At 39.6% G+C, this 20,908-nt stretch overlaps 2 protein-coding genes across 7 annotated transcripts in view; both read left to right on the top strand.

Annotated features, from left to right (window-relative positions):
* Positions 1-20,908, top strand: part of espn (espin) — a 53,543-nt gene that overhangs the window by 31,054 nt on the left and 1,581 nt on the right. For 2 of the 6 annotated variants that reach the window (XM_061783544.1, XM_061783554.1), the window contains exons 10-14: positions 562-615; positions 5,135-5,280; positions 7,636-8,013; positions 18,537-18,616; positions 18,886-18,906. In XM_061783544.1, the coding sequence (XP_061639528.1) occupies positions 562-615; positions 5,135-5,280; positions 7,636-8,013; positions 18,537-18,616; positions 18,886-18,906 (679 nt within the window). The remainder of the gene's footprint in view (positions 1-561; positions 616-5,134; positions 5,281-7,635; positions 8,014-18,536; positions 18,617-18,885; positions 18,907-20,908) is intronic. The other 4 variants (XM_061783571.1, XM_061783591.1, XM_061783563.1 and 1 more) reach the window with 3 other exon arrangements.
* Positions 8,983-16,230, top strand: LOC133483059 (espin-like protein). Its single transcript, XM_061783629.1, has one exon. It carries the CDS (start codon positions 10,893-10,895, stop codon positions 12,867-12,869), a length of 1,977 nt encoding a protein of 658 aa, XP_061639613.1. The 5' UTR covers positions 8,983-10,892; the 3' UTR covers positions 12,870-16,230.

Below are 20,908 nucleotides of genomic sequence, written 5' to 3' on the forward strand. Positions count from 1 at the left end.
GCAATTTTTAAAAAATATCAATGCATAATTTCCCTTTTTGTAATATTGTAAAACAAGATATGCGTAATTTGGATTTTTCGATTAGTTTTTTTTTTTTTTTTTTTTTTTTTAAATCAAGTGTCAGTGTGCTGTGCCATTTTTTTGGTACAGTACAAAAATAACTTCAAGAGCAGATATTACTCATAAACAATAACTAATAGGTGACATATTATGCCTTGAGTAAAAAACGTGCAACAATGGCCAGCATACAATCACGCTGCGAAGCATAATAAATAAGCTTAATTACTTAGCCTCGACCTTTGGCCCACATTATTAGCCAACTAAAATATCTTATTGTCCTGTTTTATACCACATAACTTATGAAACAACATATACTTGGTTTCAGTCAGTACTATCAAACTACTATAATGCTATTCATGTGATCATGTTTTCATGAACGTTTTGTGTTGTCAGTCTGTTGTTTTTACTCTTGCTTTGTTTCCATCTTACTCTGTCTGCTTATATTTGTCTATTTTCATCTCTTTGCCTGCCATGGTCTGTCCTCACTGCTGCTCTTTCAAGGCGGGGGTCTCTTTGCCCCGCAGGCAGAGGGAGGGGCACTAAGACAAATGAAAAGTAAGTGGAGACCACAAAACAAAAATATAAATAATTTCCCAATAAATCCACCCGCCAAAATGAAACAACAGAGGTGCCTGCGAATATTCTCATTCTTCCATGTTCTTTCAGTCTCAAGGCATTGAATCAGTGACAACTGGACTGTTCTGTTTGTCTTAGAAGACGTTTCGCGTCTCACCCAAGCAGGCTTCATCAGTTCATCACTTCAGGATTTTTGGGTAGACAGCAGAATTAATGGTTCCATTTATCACAGCAAGTCTTCCAGGTTCTGAAGTAGCAAAACAGCCCCAGACCGTCACGCTACCACCACCATATGTTACTGTTGGTATCATTTTCTGAAATGCGGTGTTACTAAAACAGCAACTAAGCTGTAAACCCATAATCTCCTTACTTAAATACTTTACAACCATACTACTGTTTTTGTTTTTTTTATAATGTCTTTACATTCAGTTGTCTTGTTTCCCCCTATTTGCAGGAAATCAATAAAACGTTGGAGGATTATGGGTAGTGTATGCAATACTAATGACCTGATTTGTTTACCTGTGTAAAACAAGTCATAAAGACATTAAGTTGGCATTAACTAAAATGCCATCAGTGGGTCTAGAAACCTTAAATAAAACCACACTAATCGAACAAATGAGATTGGGGCAACAAACTGTCAGACTAAAATGCTGTTGCAACAATGGACATGCTACAATGTTCTTCCCAGCTTTTCCAAATACCAACAGGATGGAGAGGAAGAGGAAGAGACAGAGGCTCTAATACAAAAGACATATTTTGTGCTGCCATTCGAGTTAGGTACATTTCTCCATCTGTCACCTTTATCCCCTACTTTACTCTCACAATGACAGACTTTGCCATCTTTTGGATAACACCTAAATGTACAACTTTATACCACCTTCAGTTCCTGGTTGTTTGTGGCTTTTGCTGCCTTCAGTAAGTTGATTGGCTTAAGAACAGGCAGTGACCTGGCCATCACATCTATTTTTCCTTCAAAAAGTGTTGCTTTTGCAGTGCATTTTATGAGCATTATCTATCTGTGCTGTGACGCACCGTGCTGTCAGGAGAGCCTTGCAGTTTATACTGTTACTTCTTCAGCAGTCACATCATCAAGACACACCAGGGAGCCTGTTCCATTAGGAGCCATACGTGCCAATGCCAACACATTTGACACTGATGTGGCATGCTTTTAATCATGAGCTGTCCCTTTCCTTTCCTTATTTTCTTTTCATCCCATCATTCTGACACAACTGGACTTTGGTTCCCTTATCTGTCCAAGGAATCTTCACAACATGGGAGGCTTGTTTTATGTCAAAGTATATACTGACTTTACCGTTGTTGAATGTGAAGTACACTGTTTAAACTCTTTACATCCACAACACATGAAGGTGTCATTCTTATCAAATCTACAGAGCATTTTTACTTCTTTTGCTGTTGTGAAGGGCTTTCTCTTCACCAAAGATTTTGCCATCGTCCACTTAAGTTGTCTTACTTGTGGGTTACTACAGGATCAAGACTTTTTGAAGGCCAAGAAACTGAATATTCTTTAATGGCAAAATGAGTTGGCTGATCTCAACCCAATAGAATGCTTTTCACTGACTGAAGATAAAGCTGACAAAACTGAAAGCAGCAAGAACCATCCGTCCATCCATCCATCCATCCATTTTCTGAGCCGCTTCTCCTCACTAGGGTCGCGGGCGTGCTGGAGCCTATCCCAGCTATCATCGGGCAGGAGGCGGGGTACACCCTGAACTGGTTGCCAGCCAATCACAGGGCACATACAAACAAACAACCATGCACACCTATGGGCAATTTAGAGTTGTCATTTAACCTACCATGCATGTTTTTGGGATGTGGGAGGAAACCGGAGTGCCCGGAGAAAACCCAAGCAGACACGGGGAGAACATGCAAACTCCACACAGGAGGGGCCGGGGATTCAACCCGGGCCCTCAGAACTGTGAGGCAGACGCTCTAAGCAGTCGTCCACCTTTCCACCAGCAAGAACCAATCATCAAAATTGTCCAAATACTTCTAGCCATGCGCAACTGTATGCCTGAATTTGCCATTTTTTCAAAATCCACACTCAAACAGTGATAAAAATATAATCTCCTTAGCAGAGGGACTTCATTCAGTCATAATTTTAATTTAAAAAAAAAATACACAAAAACCAAATTGAAGGACACAAACTTTAGGGCAGAGCTAAGGTTGTTTTCTCAGATGTTGGGGGGGGGTCATATGTCATAATTTTACAAATTGAGAAATGTTTCTCTCTATGCGCAAGGTCAAACTATGAGTGAGGAAACGAAGCTAGTGGCACACATGTCGCAAATGGCGTGTAAATGAAAGAATTGCATATCAAGTTGGCTATGGCGATGTTGACTAACAAGCTGTGAGTGTGTGCGTGTGAGTGTATGGGTGTGTGATAATTCCTTGCCAGCTTGCCAATGGCTCGCTGTCACTTTCAGTTACTGGTGATTCCTTTAGATTTTCCGCCGACTGGGGTGATGAGGCTTTAACAGGAAGCTGCTTTCTCCTCCCCGAGGAAGAGTGCAGTAGAGCAAGGGAGAGTTTGCAGGGTGGGAGGGCTTTTGCGACCAGTTTAGACCATTGTGGTCACCTCAACAGGGAACAGTTTTACGGGAGGACTATTTTACTTTCATCCAGCAATTAGAGATGACTGATGACATTCAACTTATTTGAAGTTATTCTCTAATTAAGGTGAGGTGTCCAGTGACTATAATTTGTTTTGGACTAATAGAGTCATGCTCGAGGATGTTTCATCGTCTAATATTACTGTATTTACTGTCTTTCATTAACGTGATCCTATTGACGTGAGAATCAGCTGCTGGGGGTGTATTGGAGTTTGTTTATTCATTTGCTAATGTTTATTGGTTATCGATGTATCTAAAATGCACTGTCCCTACAAAATGGACCAAATTTGTCATTGACTTTGTTGTCAAAGTAACTTATTTTGTTCAAAAAGTAAAAGGGTTACTTAGTAAATGGATTTCAGGTCACAGCCAAAGTCTGCCTAAAGTTGTCACATTGTTCATTGTAAGCAGATTAGGGGCTGTGGAAGCTGAATACGTACATTTTATAACAATCCATTCTTAGACTGAATGTTCAGCAGCTCCACATTGGTATCAGGTGATAGGTCACATAAAAAATTATGACACCCTCCTTTAGTGCAATAATTGTTCCTGTCCTGGCAAAATGCCATCAGAGGTTTCTGGTGTGATAACACTTAAGTCCTGTGATGTGTTTTTATTCAATTTGGAGTCATTTAAAAAGGACAGATGTTTCTGTGAAACAGTTGGTTGGTACAGTATGTTTTAAGCACTATGGCGAGGCACAGAAAACAGTATATCCAAGAGAGTCTGCAGCCCAGTAATCCACCTGTCTGTATGTGTTCCATGCCAGTACTCAAACCTGCCTGATTGGATGAAATACTGAATATGTAAATTAGCCTTTCACAGATGGTGTAGTGGTACATTCGCCGGACTTCCGTGCAGGCAGCGTGGGGTCAGTTCCCACTCAGTGACTGTGCGAATGGTTGTCCATGTCTATATGTACCCTGCGACTGACTGGCGACCAGTTCAGCGTGTAGTCCGCCTTTCGCCCGAAGTCAGCTGGGATAGGCTCCAACACCCCGTGACCCTGAACAGGATAAGCGGTATTGAGAATGGATGGATGGTACAATATGCAAGTTTTAAAAAACTGATAGCAATAGTTGAATGTAGCCTCACTTCTGTCAAAGGCCCCTGCCCCCGCCACTTCACCTCTCTGCACAAAGAGATGCGCCCAGCTCACTAAACCTGACCGGTTCGTTGTAGCCGCCTGCGACCGCCTCAGAGTGCAACTTGAGGTCGGCCGCGAGAGGGCAGCATTACATAAAATGTTTCCAGTTTGGTGTATCTTTGTAGTCAATGTAGTCAATTAAAATGTATAAGAGGGTGATCAACTTCACTGATGACTCGTTGCGGTAGTTCTTCAAGCACATCCATGCAGCTGTCCGCGTAGAGGATACACACCACCATTATACATCTTTCCTCTTGATTTGAAGTAGAGCATTGTCCAATTCCTTTTCAACTTTGGTTGCTAACTGGAGTTAAATAATCCGGCCAAGAAACTACAATAGTCTCATTTTGCCCGAGACCGCTGTGTTCCCCCGTGAGACCCCTGAGCAGGAGGTGCGCGTGAGCAAAATACGACTCGGTCACATCTCTACACTCTCCGATTGGCTATTCTTGTCCTGGCGTACTCAGTTGTAAAATAACAAAGTTAAATTATAGGCATTAGATATGCCAGAGAGGGGTGAGTTTTTTCAAAAGGTCATTTTAATAATATTCTACTGTCAGTTCATACATAGTTGAAGTGTACATGACAAAAAGTTTTTTTGTTTGCTTGTGTTTTTAACTGCAAATTGTTCCTTTAAGAGTATCTCTGACTTTTGTTTCTCTCCCTTTATTCTGGCTCCATTTCTAACCGTTTTCACTTTTCTGCATCGTTTTGTCTGCAGGCACAAAATCTTTCAACATGATGTCCCCCACTGGTGATAACTCAGAATTGCTGGCAGAAATCAAAGCAGGAAAGAGCCTAAAGCCAACACCTCACAGTAAAGGCTACACCACTGTCTTCTCCAACAGCGGGCCAACAGGCAGCAATGTAAGTCCATAGTATCCATAATTACATTTCTTTTGGGCTCATGCCTTAGAATTCTGGAATTACAAAGTATTCATTGTGAATGAATACATAGTTTACATATTCAGTATTTCATCCAACTTCATTAGAATTGGGGTTGTATATATGTATTATGCATTTATTTCTGTTAACACAATCAACACAGTCAAATACAACTATTGACAAAGGAGATGAAGTGAAGCTACAGTTATACAAAAAACTAAACGCCCCTGTTCAAATTGCAGGTTTTTATACAAAATATGATATACATAAATGATAGATAAATCATTTCAAAAACATTTCCACTGTCAGATAACCTTTATTATGTAAAACTCAGTTAGGGGAAAAAATAGGGGAAGTAAAAATAAACAACATGCCCTCTTATACAGTAAATGGGAATGTAGCTATGTTAAGAATGAAGCAAAAAACTGCCACCATTTAAAGTGCCTCTGATTAAACCCAAATAAAGTAGTAGTAGGCTTTTCCTGAAATTTGTATAGTCACATCTTACAACACAATCCATGGTTTGGATGGCTTCTGCAGCATTTGACCAGTGAGACCCCCTCATTGGTCAAAAATTCCAAAACATCAATGTAATATATCATGTATGTACAACCCCAATTCCAGTTGTTGGGATGTTGTTTTAAACATAAATAAAAACAGAATACAATGATTTGCAAATCATGTTCAACCTATATTTAATTAAATACACTACAAAGACAAGATATTTAATGTTCAAACTGATAAACTTTATTGTTTTTAGCAAATAATTCTTAACTTAGAATTTTATGGCTGCGACACGTTCCAAAACAGCTGGGACAGGGTCATGTTTACCACTGTGTTACATCACCTTTTCTTTTAACAACATTCAATAAATGTTTGGGAACTGAGGACACTAATTGTTGAAGCTTTGTAGGTGGAATTCTTTCCCATTCTTGCTCGATATACAGGTTCAGCTGTTCAGCAGTCCAGGGTCTCCTTTGTCGTATTTTACGCTTCATGCTGCGCCACACATTTTCAATGGGAGACGGGTCTGGACTGCAGACAGGCGAGTCTAGTACCAGCACTCTTTTACTACGAAGCCACGCAGTTGTAACACATGCAGAATGTGGTTTGGCATTGTCTTGCTGAAATAAGCAGGGGCATCCATGAAAAAGACGTTGCTTGGATGGAAGCATATGTTTCTCCAAAACCTGTATGTACCTTTCAGCATTAACGGTGCCTTCACATATGTATAAGTTACCCATGCTGTTGGCACTAACACAGCCCCATACCATCACAGATGCTGGCTTTTGAACTTTGCGTCCATAACAGTCCGGATGGTTCTTTTCCTCTTTGGCCCGGAGGACACGACGTCCACAATTTCCAAAAACAATTTGAAATGTGGACTCGTCGGACCACAGAACACTTTTCCACTTTGCATCAGTCCATCTTAGAGGAGTTCGGGCCCTGAGAAGCCGGCGGCATTTCTGAGTGTTGTTGATAAATGGGTTTTGCTTTGCATAGTAGAGTTTCAAGTTGCACTTACGGATGTAGCGCCGAACTGTATTTACTGACATTGGTTTTCTGAAGTGTTCCTGAGCCCATGTGGTGATATCCTTGACACATTGATGACGGTTTTTGATGCAGTGCCGCCTGAGGGATCGAAGGTCACGGGCATTCAATGTTGGTTTTCGGCCTTGCCGCTTACATGCAGTGATTTCTTCAGATTCTCTGAAAATTTTGATGATTTTATGAACCGTAGATGATGAAATCCCTAAATTCCTTGCAATTGTACGTTGAGGACCATTGTCCTCTATTCGACTATATTCTCACACACTTGTTCACAAAGAGGTGAACCTCGCCTCCTCTTTGCTTGTTAATGATTATTTGCTTAAGTTAATGATTATTTGCTAAAACCAATAGTTTATAAGTTTGAACATTAAAGATCTTGTCTTTTTAGTGTATTCAATTAAATATAGGTTGAACATGATTTGCAAATCATTGTAATCTGTTTTTATTTATTTTTAACACAACGTCCCATCTTCATTGGAATTGGGGTTGTAGAATTATCCCAGGGACTCAAATAAATGCCTGTCAGATATCAAAATACAATGGGTGGAATTGATGACACATTTGTTTTTGTTTATTTGTTTTTACTATTGGTGATTGAAGGGGGGCCTGCTTAAAAACGGGCACTTTTATCATTCAGGGCAAAAGGGCAGGTGCTTGAGCACCACTTGGGGTTTATGTACACGTGCCTGGCTGTGACACTTATTAAAACTTTGCGTATTCAATCAAGCATTTAATTGCATCACATCCAACTTATTGAAGTCCGTTTGTGATTTTATATTTTTCCAGGGAAACAACATATCTCCACCAGAAACTCGAGCTTGTAGCCCACCACCCAAGACGCCATCCCCACTTGCGTCCAACAGGTCGGTCACCTCCCCACCCACAACGCCAAGTACCACTCCCAGTCCACCTGGCTCGGGAACCTTCAGGACTATGTCAGCCTCAGCGAGCTTCGAGCAACTGCACTTAAACTCCGTAATCAATGGGAGTAGTGTTGCGGGCACTGCAGGACCGCAGTCTGCGAGAAAGTCAAGCCTTGCTGATGTGGAGGCGCTCGTACCCACCCACGACGAGCAGGGAAAAGCTATCCCTGAATGGAAGCGTCAGGTGATGGTGCGAAAGCTTCAGGTCAAAGTGCAAGAAGAGGAAGAGCACAAACGCAAGGTAGGCACGGCAGTTGCCCGTCTTGTCACATTTTAGCAATCCCATTTGTGTTGTAAAGAATTTGAAAGCAGAAATTTTTATTGGCTTGTTTTTCTTTACAATAATGGACACCACAAATGGGATGATGCTAGATTTAGAAGTGGGTTGTTGTGATGTTTTTTGTGTTCATGCATGGTGTGACTCGTACAGTTGAATAAAACATTTAACCTTTTATCAAGGACTGTTTCCTACCTTTACTCTAGATAAATACATAAATCAAAGCAGCATTTATTCTCCAAAACTAATTGATCTAATTATGTTCACTGTAAGTCAGCCCTAATTATCTGCATGTGGATAAATTGTACCAGGCAAAAAAAAAAAGTATTTGATTACATGACTGATTCATTTTAAGTTACTATTAAAAACCGCTTAATCTAAAACAATGATGCTGTTCAGTAGTACTGTCATGATACACCAAAAGTTGAGATTCAATTCATAGCTTGATTTCTGACCCATAGTTCGAAACACAATAAAAATTTTAAAAAAATGTTTTCTTACATTAAGGGAGGAGTTTTCAGTTTTAAAACTGCTTATAAAATTTGAATGTAGCTTCACTTCACGACTCCCTCCCCCCTCGTGTCTCTGGCCAAAGCCACGCCCCTCATTTACATTCTCGAGACGTGCACTGTAAACAAGCTACATTGGTAGCATGACTTATTGTAATAATAAGACTAAATGTTATCTGTATGAAGATTTATTATTTGGAATGTACAAAAAAAAGAGGTGATAAACTTACCTGTCGAGCAAAAATATTGATATTCCACATCGCTTCTCAATCCTCAGCTACCTGAGGTCCCTTGCTCTACTTGTTTGCTAGTATTATGCCTAGTTGTTAGCAAACAAGGGTGGGCTTTTTTTTTTTTTTTTTCCCCTGAGGTGTACATTCCACCATAGTTTCAACAAAACTCCTGAAGTCCAAGGTAACACGTCAGCACGAGACTGTGCCCGCAATGCGAGAGCCATGCTATGAGTGTGCCTGTAAGTGCAGGCCAAATGATTGACACCTTGTCTGTCATGCCTTTTGTCTCCGGTTGATTGATTTTCCACAGGCGCAGTGGTTTCTTAAAACTCATATTATAGGTACAAAATGGGGCAAGAGAGGGATGATTTTTTATTCACAGATCATTTTACGAATATACTACTGACAAGTTTATACTGACAGTATTATGAAAAATGACAAAAAGTGATTTTTGTTTAATTACTCAATTCACCCTTTTATTATTATTATTATGTATTATTGAAATAAAGTCAGAGTATATTGTGACTCAGTTGTTCTCCGTACGCCACTTAAATTAATTTAGGGAAGGAGTCTTTGACGATGCATTAACATTTTGACGTGACATGAAAGAGTTTTTATAAGCACTTACGGACAAGAGTCTGGGTCTTGTCGACTACGCGATTTCCATCTTTGTTCTCAACCAGGTAGCCAAATTGCTCCCGTACTGCTGACCTAAATGAACTTGGAGGGTCTGCAGTTTCCTCCTCATCTCAGTCAGATGACTGTTACCAGAAAAAAGTAGTCACGTAACAACAAGTTGGAGGAGGCTTGCTGAAGAAATGCATCTTCAATTTAGGGTTAAGTTTTATTATTATTATTATTCATTTAAAATAATGTTGTGACCTCCAATGGCTGTATCTGAATTGGAGACACAAATTATGGGAGTTGGAAGCAGTGTCACAGTTATACAATTTCAAAGGTGTTCATGTCTTCAACGTATCGCGATTTTTGGTTTCGATGCTGTATCGTAACAGGCTTAATTTTCAGTAATGCTAACAACAACTATAGTACTGGATTGACATTTCCCCACAATATTAAAATACATCTTATTTGTTAAGTGCATGAAGTGGCCTTCTACCCACCTATTTTTGAATGCTCCTGGTGTTTGGTATTTCTTAAGTATAATGCTGTATGTTTTGCATATGTTTTGAATTTTCGCCAGTTGAGTGTTTGGAGTGATGTGAAGACTTGCCTCCACAGCCCATCACGGCATCAAAACACTTGATGAATGGATTTCACAGAGTGAGCTGGTGTTGGATGATGGAGTGTTTTGTGGTTTCAAGCTGATACATGCAGATTCAGTGGTGTGATGTCAAGCCCTTTCACACTACAGTTCAAACACTCATATTAAACAAAACACCTAAAACAACAACTAAATGTGCCATTAACTCATACAGTCAGTGGGGATAAACATGTTATTTAAACTTTTTATTCATATCATTGGTTCCATAAAAGTTGTGTGAGGAGCAACGCCTAACCACAAGTGATTCAGAATATGTCAGCTTCGTTGCACTACCAACCACTAAGCCAGGGTTTTTGAATATCATGGTTGGGTGTCAATGTTACACTGTTTATAGGCTTCAAGAGTGCCCTAATGTGTGTATCCTCAAATGAACATTTGACGATGATTAAAAGATAAAACAATTGACAACCTTGAGTAAGCTCTATTTAATGCATCGTGATTGGATGTTTAAACTATTAAAAAACATGGAAATACTAAACTACATTCAAAACAGGTGAAATGCAAATTACACACCTCATACAAATCATTCATCCATACGGGATAAATAGACTGAATTAGAAAAAAAAGTGCGGAGGCGACATTTAGTGGCATTGCACCACTAAATCCATGTAAATCCAGTGTGTCCTAAAGGCTGTGCAAAGAAGCATGTGTTTAAACAAGGAACTCAGTGCTGAAGGAATCCATCCCCTCCTCTCCATTTTCTTGTCTCCTGGTCTCCTTTGACCTCTGATTTAGTTTGCAGCGAGTGGGCCCTACCATCCTCAGGAATGGCACTACTCCCACATCCACAATGCTATTTTGGGACCATTTGGAGAATTGATGACCGAGGGTGATCTCAACCGCATTGAGAAGCAAATTGAGAACCTGCAAGTGATGCACAAAGTCTCAGAAGTTGAGAAGGAGCTGGAAGAACTGGAGCAGGAGCTTCATCAGCTTCTACCCGTTTCTGCAGCGCTCACTCAAGGACATTTCTCAGTCAATCCAAAGCAGGTGCATGGCCAAGCTGAAGATCTTCCAGCGTGGTGCAGCAAGATTTCTACCTTGCTCAAGAGTATGGCCATTCTTCTTGCTACACTGGGGGGCAAAGAGATTGGCATTCTGGAGTTAATAACCCCTAGATATTCTCAAAAAGGGAGAAAGAATGTGGCAGTAAGTCAGCCAGATCCAGCTACGGGATTTATTGGGCGCTCTCAGTCCTTCTCTACGAAGGAAGATGTGGAGAAGGAGATGAAGCAGTTTGGTGTATCGGTGAAGAACCTCAAGGCCAATTATGAAATTCAGTCACAGTCTGCAAATAGCAAAGAAACAAGGGTGTATAAACGCCAGAGCTCACTTCCAGTTGTAAGCAAGTATAGTAATGTGTGTTCCTCTGTTGAGCCGCCTCAGTCCCACACTAATGATACTTTGCTTTCAGTGGAGAAGTCCATCTCGAAACATACTGACGAGCCCGTTATTGGGGCTTCTTATGCTCCTCAAACCTATGCAACCACTGAGATAATGGCTCAAACCAAGATTCAGGAGTTTAACCAGGTTCTTTCTACGAACCTCATTTTAAACAGTCACCAACCAACAAGAAGTTTGGAGGTGCAGACAGATCTCAGCTATGTTCAGGAATGTATTGAAACAAGGAAAGAGAGGATTGTCTTCCTGTTCCTTGAACACTGGCGCAAGTACACCATCTCTGAATCTGGGAGAAGAGGAAATAATCTGGACGTGACCTGGGAGAACTTTAGTCACGTTAACACGGAGGAGGGGATTGTTGGGGAGATTCACAGTGAAGATGATAAGCTCCTCCTTTTCATGAAGTCCAAGCAGGTAGTGGGGAAATTGATAGGCCACTGGAGGACCATTATGAGCCAGGTGCCCAGTCGCCAAATTCGTAGGCTGAGTCGAGTCCAGATGATCTATTGGCCTGAACACTTCTTGCCACACATCGACGGCTCACCTGTGAGTTACGAAAGCCTGACGCTTGATCTTTTCATGCTCGGATACTTCCAGCTTCTGGAAATGAACATGACTCGCAGCGAGCGCAAATTCCGCCACCTCTTGTGCTACGAGATGTTTGATCGTCTTGGCAGGCATCAGTGGGAAGTTATAAAGCAGTTTCACAAGGAGGTAATGGGGGATATTGAGAGAGGAAAGAGAGACTGGGTGGATGGTTTTGAGGACATCAAGCGCAAGTACTTTGGGGACTCTGATGACGAGGGAGGTGTAATGACAGCCTCTCTGCATTCCATGTCCCCTGAGACTGCCTTCATTCCGATGGAAGAGCCACTTCCGCCCCCACCCTGTCATCCTGCACCCCGTCCGCCTCCAAATACACAACCTACTCAGACATGTGCCACACTGGGATCTCAATTAGATTTGCCTTTTCTGTCACCTGCTGCAGCCATGGATGGTGCATTTGACACCAGTCAGTGTGTGGAACAGAACACCCTGCTGGACACACTGAACAATCGGCAGATGGATTTAAAGAGCACTGAGCACATGTCATTAAATGAGCCGAATGCTCAGCAAGATGAGATACAGAGGGTGACAAATGTGCAAAACACAGACGCAATAAACACATATGAGACACTGCAGGACACTGTACAAAGCCAGGAAGCAGTTCCAGTTAAAGACATTACTGTTAAAACCATAGCAGAACCTGTTAATAAAACTCGACCTAGAGAAAAAGACGATTCAATTAAAGTGATCTATGAACTCAAGGAGTTTAGTAATGAGGAGATTATTAGGTACATTGATCGAAGTTTCGCCTTCTGGAAGCAAAAGGAAGCTGAGCTTTTTGACATCTAACATGTCTTGACTATATAGCGAAATTTAAATAGACAGACAACGAGCATGAGCTGTAAAATTAACCGGCACTTACCAGTAAGTTCAGAAAGTAAAGTAATTGGTTGCGTTTGCTTTTAGGCCATGTCACATGAGGTACTTAACAGCTACAAAGGGCATCCCCTTAGCTCTACTGGATGAAAAGAAAGTCATGTCTAAAGTCACACACATGTTGCAAGCATTAGAAACATTTTCATTAAAGAACGTATACAGCAAAAATAAACTGCAATGTTGGATTTGTTTTGTGAAAAGTTTGATTTGCCATACATGTGCTTGCTTAGATGGGCTCTGAGAAGATGGCAAAAAACAGCAGAGGTTACTTGAATCAATGAATTAGTATTTGCAGTCTTAAATATCATTATACAGCATCACAGGAAACATATGTCTTCCTAAAAACAGTTTGTTTGACAGAAAGGACCAAAACAGAACATTTCTAACTTCAATTAGTAATATGCAGGGCTCCTAAGGTTCTTATGACTCATAAGGCTAAAAGGCAGTATCAATCTTTTTTTCATAACCATCTTTGATTTGACATGTTAGACCTGTTGTTTTCAACTGTTGCATTTTCCTATTGCAAAGTCTTGACCCACTTTTATAGAGGTGAAGAGGAATTCATGAAAATGAAGTATTGTTCAGAAATAGCCTTTGCTTACATGTTAAATGTCTTTCAGAGCACCTTAAAAAACTGAACATGAACATGACAACTAGATGTTTAAATAAATAAATAAATAAAATCGGTTCCCCGCTATTTGCAGGGTACTATACCGCAAATAGCCCAAATCTGCAAGTAATTGACGCCTACCCCCAAAGGTTTGGAATTGCCTTTGATGCCACAAATTAGCACCAAAGCAATATTTTATTACATGGCTTTGGCCTGAGGACAAAAATAGTGAATAGGTGAGTATTTCAGCAAATAACTGAAGATGGGCTCCCCTGGAAATAAATATATATATATAAATCAGTAAACAGGGCGATTAGGAATATGCGGGGGTTCACTGTATGGTAAAATAAAATACGGCCACAAAATTTCACTTACTGTGTGACTTGGCACTGATCTCATGTTTTTAGGAAAGTCCCTCACCTAATATGTTCCACGTGGGAATTAATTCAGTATGGTACAAAGACGTACCAAATAAAAAATACTGTACATGAACTGTGACACCCCAAGTAATAAAGTTTCTGATGCATGCCTGTCAAAATGTTATTTTCCCCAGATAAAAGACAAGTACAACAACTGATGCACGTTCAAGGTTTCACTGTACAGGGGGTCCTCTCTTTGCAATGGAGTTCCACTCTACACATATTTGTATGAAAACCACTTACATATATTCTAATATGAAACAATCCAATTAAAAACAGTAGCTGACCGTGCCTTCTTGTACCTTGACATGAGATTGTCTTTGTGCACTGTTGCGCAGTCTACTATTGTACATTGTGCTCCATTTATAACCTCGTTGTACCTCAGAATCGTCGTAGACCGAAGACCCCCTTAATTTTTTCGGCTCTCTATCTGTACATTGACTCAGTTTTTGGTCCTGACCCACCAGTTCAGAATCACTGTGTTAGACCTCAGAATCATTTCTATTTATGGACTATGCAACAACACTGCTTAATGTACTAAATATCGGAATTCACTGATTCACAGTTTGTGACTGCACCATGAGATCTATTCTGCATTTTAAGACTAATTTTGTGTCGTTTGTGTGGTAGGAAATTTCCCAGATTTAAATGTGTGTTAGTATCTTGCTGTTATAAATAAAGCTGTTTACATTTTTTGTGAATATGTAATCTCGTGATCTTTTTGATAAAGTAGAACAACAGTATATATATCGTCACCTTCCAAAAATAAAGCCTGTCATTTGTTCAGTTTTTCCAGAAAAGACAAAAAACTGAACCAAATACTGATTATATTTAATAATTTCATTCATAAAGGTAGAATTGCATAATATGGGGATGTTGGCGATTTTAGCAGAGGTGGCTAGCATCATGAAGAAATTATTTCGATGCAAAAAAAAGACCATTTTGTCAAAAAGGAACGTGACATTTTGTATAATACTTCCTATTATCTAAAATGGAAGTTGGATCAATACAAAGAGACAAAATGTAAGTGTGTAATCCCTGGCTGTGAGGCGTTGGACTGTAAGATGTCCACTTTTGCCATTACGTCTTCCAGCATTGAGATTACCTTCGAATAACCCTCTTACCAACTCCCGCTGCCTTGCTTGCTATCTTTGGCTTAGAAGCCATAAAGAGGTTTTAGCGACTCTTTATCAACTGCAACTTCTCAAATGGGAATGCAGTCAACATTTATGTTACACAATGTGAGCCATTTCCTTGAGTGGAACCAGTGCTACTGTCTGCCAAAATTGCAAACAGACAAAATGAATTGTATTAGGGAAGATCACTGTACTGAAAGATTCATAAGTCATTTAGGATCATGAGCAGTGAATCCATCTTTAATTATGGAACATTTCAGAGTAACAATTTAAAAACATCCTAAAAGGAAGCAACCATGATACTTACAGTATACTTTGTACACATGGTAGACTTTTGCTTCAGTATTTCAATTTTAAAATCCTATTTTGGTCGCATCCTTATTTATGCATTTATTTATTGTCAAAAAGATTAGCTCTTAAATATTTGCTGCATGTCATTGCTTTGCCCGAATGGACTGAAACACAAGATCTCAATTACTTTCCATCTATCCATTTTCAATGCCACTTATCCTCATTACGGTTTTGGGCACAGGGTGCTGGAGCCTATCCCAGCTGACTTGGGGGGAAAGGCAGACTACACCCTGAACTGGTCGCAGGTCACATATATAGACCAATATAGTCAATCATTGACACTTGCATTCACACCGTCACTTAGTGGGAACTGAACCTGCGCTGCCTACACCAAAGTCAGACAAATGTACTACCACCCCATCAGTGCTTTTCTATGACGTAGATTCCATAATGTACTAATTTGGGACTGCTAACAACTTAATCTGTCTTTTTTATATATTTACAACAACAGTTCTCTTAAAAATGAAACGGAGATTAATGGAAGAAGACTAAGTAGTCTTGTTCCATTGACAAAATATTCAACAACACATGATCATAGAAACTATAAATTTATCAGGTAATTTCTTTGTTTTTTTATGGCTCTTTAATTCCCAAGGGAGTAATGAAACATTCATGACATAGATAATCTTACCTCCTGGATTCCTTTGCCAAGACAAGTGAAACACTTAAACAAGAGAAATGCATTGGGGTAATGTATCTTGTCAGGTCAAAAAAAGCGAATCGAAGATGGCTGCCCTCTTTGCCGCCGCTCCTCACATTGCCGTCTAAAAAGAGACAATAGGCTCTAGTTACTCGTCGGCACTGTCGGAGAAAACGTCATGTGTTGATTGAGAGAAACAAGAGAGGAATAGTTAATAATGTGCACTGTTTGCTGTGTGTAACATACTGTACACGTCAGTGTAAACGCAGTGCTTTGAGCAGTCTCTCCATAAAGGTTTTTTAGTATGAGAGAATGTGGTTGAACACAGGTTAAACATTGGTATCATCAGTTCATTCTTCTCTATGCAGAGGCTTACCATAAACATAAGCACATGGGAAAAAAGGGAGGCATTTAAATCCAGGGAACTTGTATTAGTGTACAGTATGTGTCTAAGGTAATTGACTTTGAATCATGTGTGACGGGTTTCAGACTTACTGGTCAAAAATAGAACACACATATGGTAGGATTTAAATGGGAATCTAAAGTGAGAAAAGAAATTCATGACCACATTACTAATGAAGTTTAAAGAAGGGCACATTCAATGAAGGCACTTTTATAATTGTGGTTTTTGCATATGCTCAGTTTGGAGAGCTGCAATGTATGAACACAACCATGGAGGTACTATTATGCATCTTCCTACAGTAGTCACTCCTTTGTGACTTAAACACTACGGGCTCTATTTTTGTAGACAGCGGATTTGCAGCGGGGCACAAAAAAAAAAAAAAAAAAAAACATTTTCTTGCAAGCGCAATTTGGCAGACCGGTCTGTGACAAATTGCAACAAGGGTGTGTCCTTTGACATGCGCCTGGTACATGTGACAATTTGGTGGTAGAAAGTCAGTTTAAACTTACATGTGCTTGGACCACATTTAAGTCCGACGCAGTAGGTTGGTACTGGTCTAACGTGATTTTGGTGAATATGATTGGGGCACAGGCAGACAGATTCTGAGTTCCGCGGACAATGTGGTGGATTTCAGATGCATTTCATTCATAAATATGTGAAAAGTGGGTATCAAACCCTCTGATTCATTTTAGAAATCAATTAATTCAACATTATTTTTATCATTATCGCCAACAGTTATCTCCAGCTCATTCTGTACTTAATAAGGGTACCCGCTCACGTGGTCTGTTGTCACACGGGCCAAGAGCAGGACAAAGCATCAGTCATGCACAGATTGCTGCGTCTTCTTTCACACAGAGATACAGGTATCTCCATGCGAGACACACAGTAGCCCATTTAAAGGGAATAAGAGGAGCCGCTTTGATGGGTGGCGAATAAAGTCAGCTGTGTCCACTCCCACAACGGCACAGTACACCGTTTTTTAAATACAAAGGCCTGCGTGGGTCTGTAAAATTACAAAAACTCAGTCCAACCCGCCTCTACGAATTTGAATGGATGGACTATGGTATATAATCAGACCATATGAATGGCATTCTTAACATTTAATATTCTAATTGGATGGACGTTGGAACCATACTAATCATCAGTTAAGTTACATTTCTTTTCTTATTATGTCGGAAATCGCCATTAATTAGAAAAGACTCTTGTGAGGATTTGATTTCAATTAATTGCGTCATGAAACAGTTTATATAAAATGGATTGCACGACTTGGTTGCAACCACCAGGGGCTTTACTAATTTCAGTCTCTACTCATTTGTCTAAAGAAGAACGATATGTTGTTAGATCTGTGAAGTTGAGCTACAACCACGCGATGGCAACTCATCCAGGCAGCAATATTATATCCCATTGGTTCTCAAACCTTTTAAACCAAGTACCACGCCAAAGAAATACTTACCTCTACAAATACCACCCTGACGACAACCATTAAATTCCAGTAAGGTTCAGTAAGTACTTAACTCTTCAGTAAGGCTGAAGAGTTAATCAAAAACGAGCCAGAGATGGAAACGTATATTTATTATTGTAATCCACCGTAACGTTGTGTAGTTTGAACATCAACACCACGCTTAAATACAGGAAAAGAAAACAAATTGCACTTAATTATTCAATTGAAATGTATTGCACAACTAAAAACACTGTTCTATTCTGTTAGACACTCGAATTGAAACAGGAGTTCAGAACCTTCAGAGTGAGATGATCCCATTCTCTTAAAAAAATCTAAATTAATGGATTAAATGCTGTTTCATCTTCCCATATTCAAACAAAGATATTCAGTCAAACGTGCTTCCCTGGTGGTTTATTAGAACGACTCTGAAATAGGAACAGAACTGTTTGCTTTCTACTCCTTGTCCTCCTCCAAAAAGACAACACTGATTAAATGGGGTCAAGCAAAACAGGGCGTGCTTGTAAGCAGATGTTACAAGGATGTACTCACAGAATATTTGTCACTCTGCTGATCTTGATAGGCTGATGAGGAGGCAGCACGCCTGGCATCGATGCCGGCCTGGAGGAGAGACTTGATGAAGAAGAAATTGGACGAAGAGAAGTGAGTAACGAAGCTGTGCTGTGGTACATCATCTTATTAGCACAGTCAGGGCAGACAGTCCATAATCATATACCCTTGCAAGCAATGATTGATAATTACTAGCTCAATGGATGGATGGATAGATAGATAGATAGATATTTAACAGATTACATAAAAATGGAACTTGATTGTTTGTGCCTCTATTACGAAATTGAACTGTATACTGTTTTGTAACCCTGTAAATTCTTTTTAATATTTACACCTTTTCCTATTGTGCTTATGCCCACCTGATGTGACAGGGAACAAAAGAGGTAAGAATAAAAACTGCTTCCTACATACAAACTTGATCATTTAAAATGGTAATGTGTGTACGGCTGTCCAGATTGTCTGTGACTGAAAGTGATTTGGCCAACTGGTGTTACACAATCCACACAATTAGAAATGCCAGCCCTATCGATAGAACATCGAAATAATATATCCATATACCAATATAGCTGCACTGGGATACAAAGGTCTGTCCTACAATATTTAATCCTTTTTATTGTCGTTACAGTTTAGGCTACTAGGTGGTGCCATTTCCATTTTTGTATCCCTTACCTAGGGACTGAGTGACTCAGGAAATGTGCACGCTGAAATTGAACGAAAAAAAGTATCTACATTCGCTTTATAAATATATATATATAAATATCCATTAGCTTGGAGACTTTTCCTTTATTAATAACCCCCCCAAAAAAACAAAAAAACGCAGTGCACTCACCTGCCAATGTTGTGGCCAACAATGGCTTTTTTTCTGGCTATCGCGGAAGCTATAGCACATTATATTTCCATCCTGACAAATACATCGATAAAAAATAAAGGTGATATTTCCCCCTGCTGCCGCTCAAAATCAAAACATGACAAGCGTTAAAAGCATCTTTTCAAATTTCGCATAGATACTTTGAAAATGGCCGCGCCATTTGATTACGTCAGCTGAGCAGCCAATCGGAACAGTGTGACCTTCTCAATGCCCATATTAGGTCATGGACGTTCTACGACCTTGCATTAAAAGGTAGAGTTTGCAGTTTTAAAAAAAACAAAAAAAACTTTTTGTTTGACCTGACAGTAGAATGAATATTCCTAAATTGATATTTTGAAAAAGCGTCCCTCTCTGACCCCATCAAATGCCTCTAATTTTAATTATTACAACAGGAACAGCCTATCAGAGACTGTAGAAACAGAAAGCGTTACATAAGAAACGCACCCTTCTGCAGATTTCTTTATTTGACCAGATTCCCCCCTAGTTAGCAAGAAAAGTTCAAAAGAAGGAATTGGACAGATCTCGAGACAAAATAAGGGTAAACATATGTAATGTGCACGAGCTCGGTAGTGATGGGCGTGGCTTGAGTCAGACGTGAGGGTGCAGAGCAGTAAAGTGAGGCTTGATCCGAATCTTACTCGCAGTGTAAAAACATCATACTGAATATTTAGGCATATGAAAGCTCAATTATGCTGGATGAAAACTGATTTAAGGGAGTCGGGGGCCCAACTCCTTTTCATGTACCCTTGTGTAGTGTATCAATTAAACTCAATGTTATTAGATCAATAGTTCTTTTTTTTTTTTTGGGTCACTTAAATTTTTATTCATTTTTTAACAAAATTGTACACAAATATAACAGCAAACCCAAAACATGGTTCAAATGTTAACAAAAAAAACCTAGGTATCAGCAGTTGGTCTATAAGTAGTTCTCTCACTTTTTACATAAAGTACCACCTTTAAAAACACTTGGCTCTCCAAGTGCCACCATAATAACTAACATTAAATTACAGCAGCGTAGGAAGCCCAAGTGTTCATTAAAAAATGAACTCAACAATGAATTTCCCCATAAAAGTATAGTAACATTATGCCAGTTTGAACATCAACACTGCGCTTAAATAACAGAAAATAAAAAAAAACTGTACTTAAATAATGATCCAATTTAAATATATTGCATACACAAATAATTTAAAAAACGTACCTTAAAAATGTTGAAAACAAAGGGTTCTAAAAGATTAAATGCAAATATACTGTACTTAACCGTAAATACAACTGAACTGGACTCAACAAATTGACTGTACTATTGAGCCACTATAACATTGTGGAGTTTAAACATTTACTGTAATTCAGTCTTATGCCTAACACTAGAGGAAGCGGGCACCACTAGTGGTACGCATCCCACACTGAGAATAACTGCATTTGGCTAATCAAGTGGTCAAAATCTGTGTTTGTAAATGTTGTGGTGCATGTACTACTTGTATATTAATAGTAGAATCGTTCGGAAATAATTGTTGTGGTTT

The sequence above is a fragment of the Phyllopteryx taeniolatus genome, chromosome 1 (genome assembly GCF_024500385.1).
Source record: "Phyllopteryx taeniolatus isolate TA_2022b chromosome 1, UOR_Ptae_1.2, whole genome shotgun sequence".
In the NCBI taxonomy this organism is placed as follows: domain Eukaryota; kingdom Metazoa; phylum Chordata; class Actinopteri; order Syngnathiformes; family Syngnathidae; genus Phyllopteryx; species Phyllopteryx taeniolatus.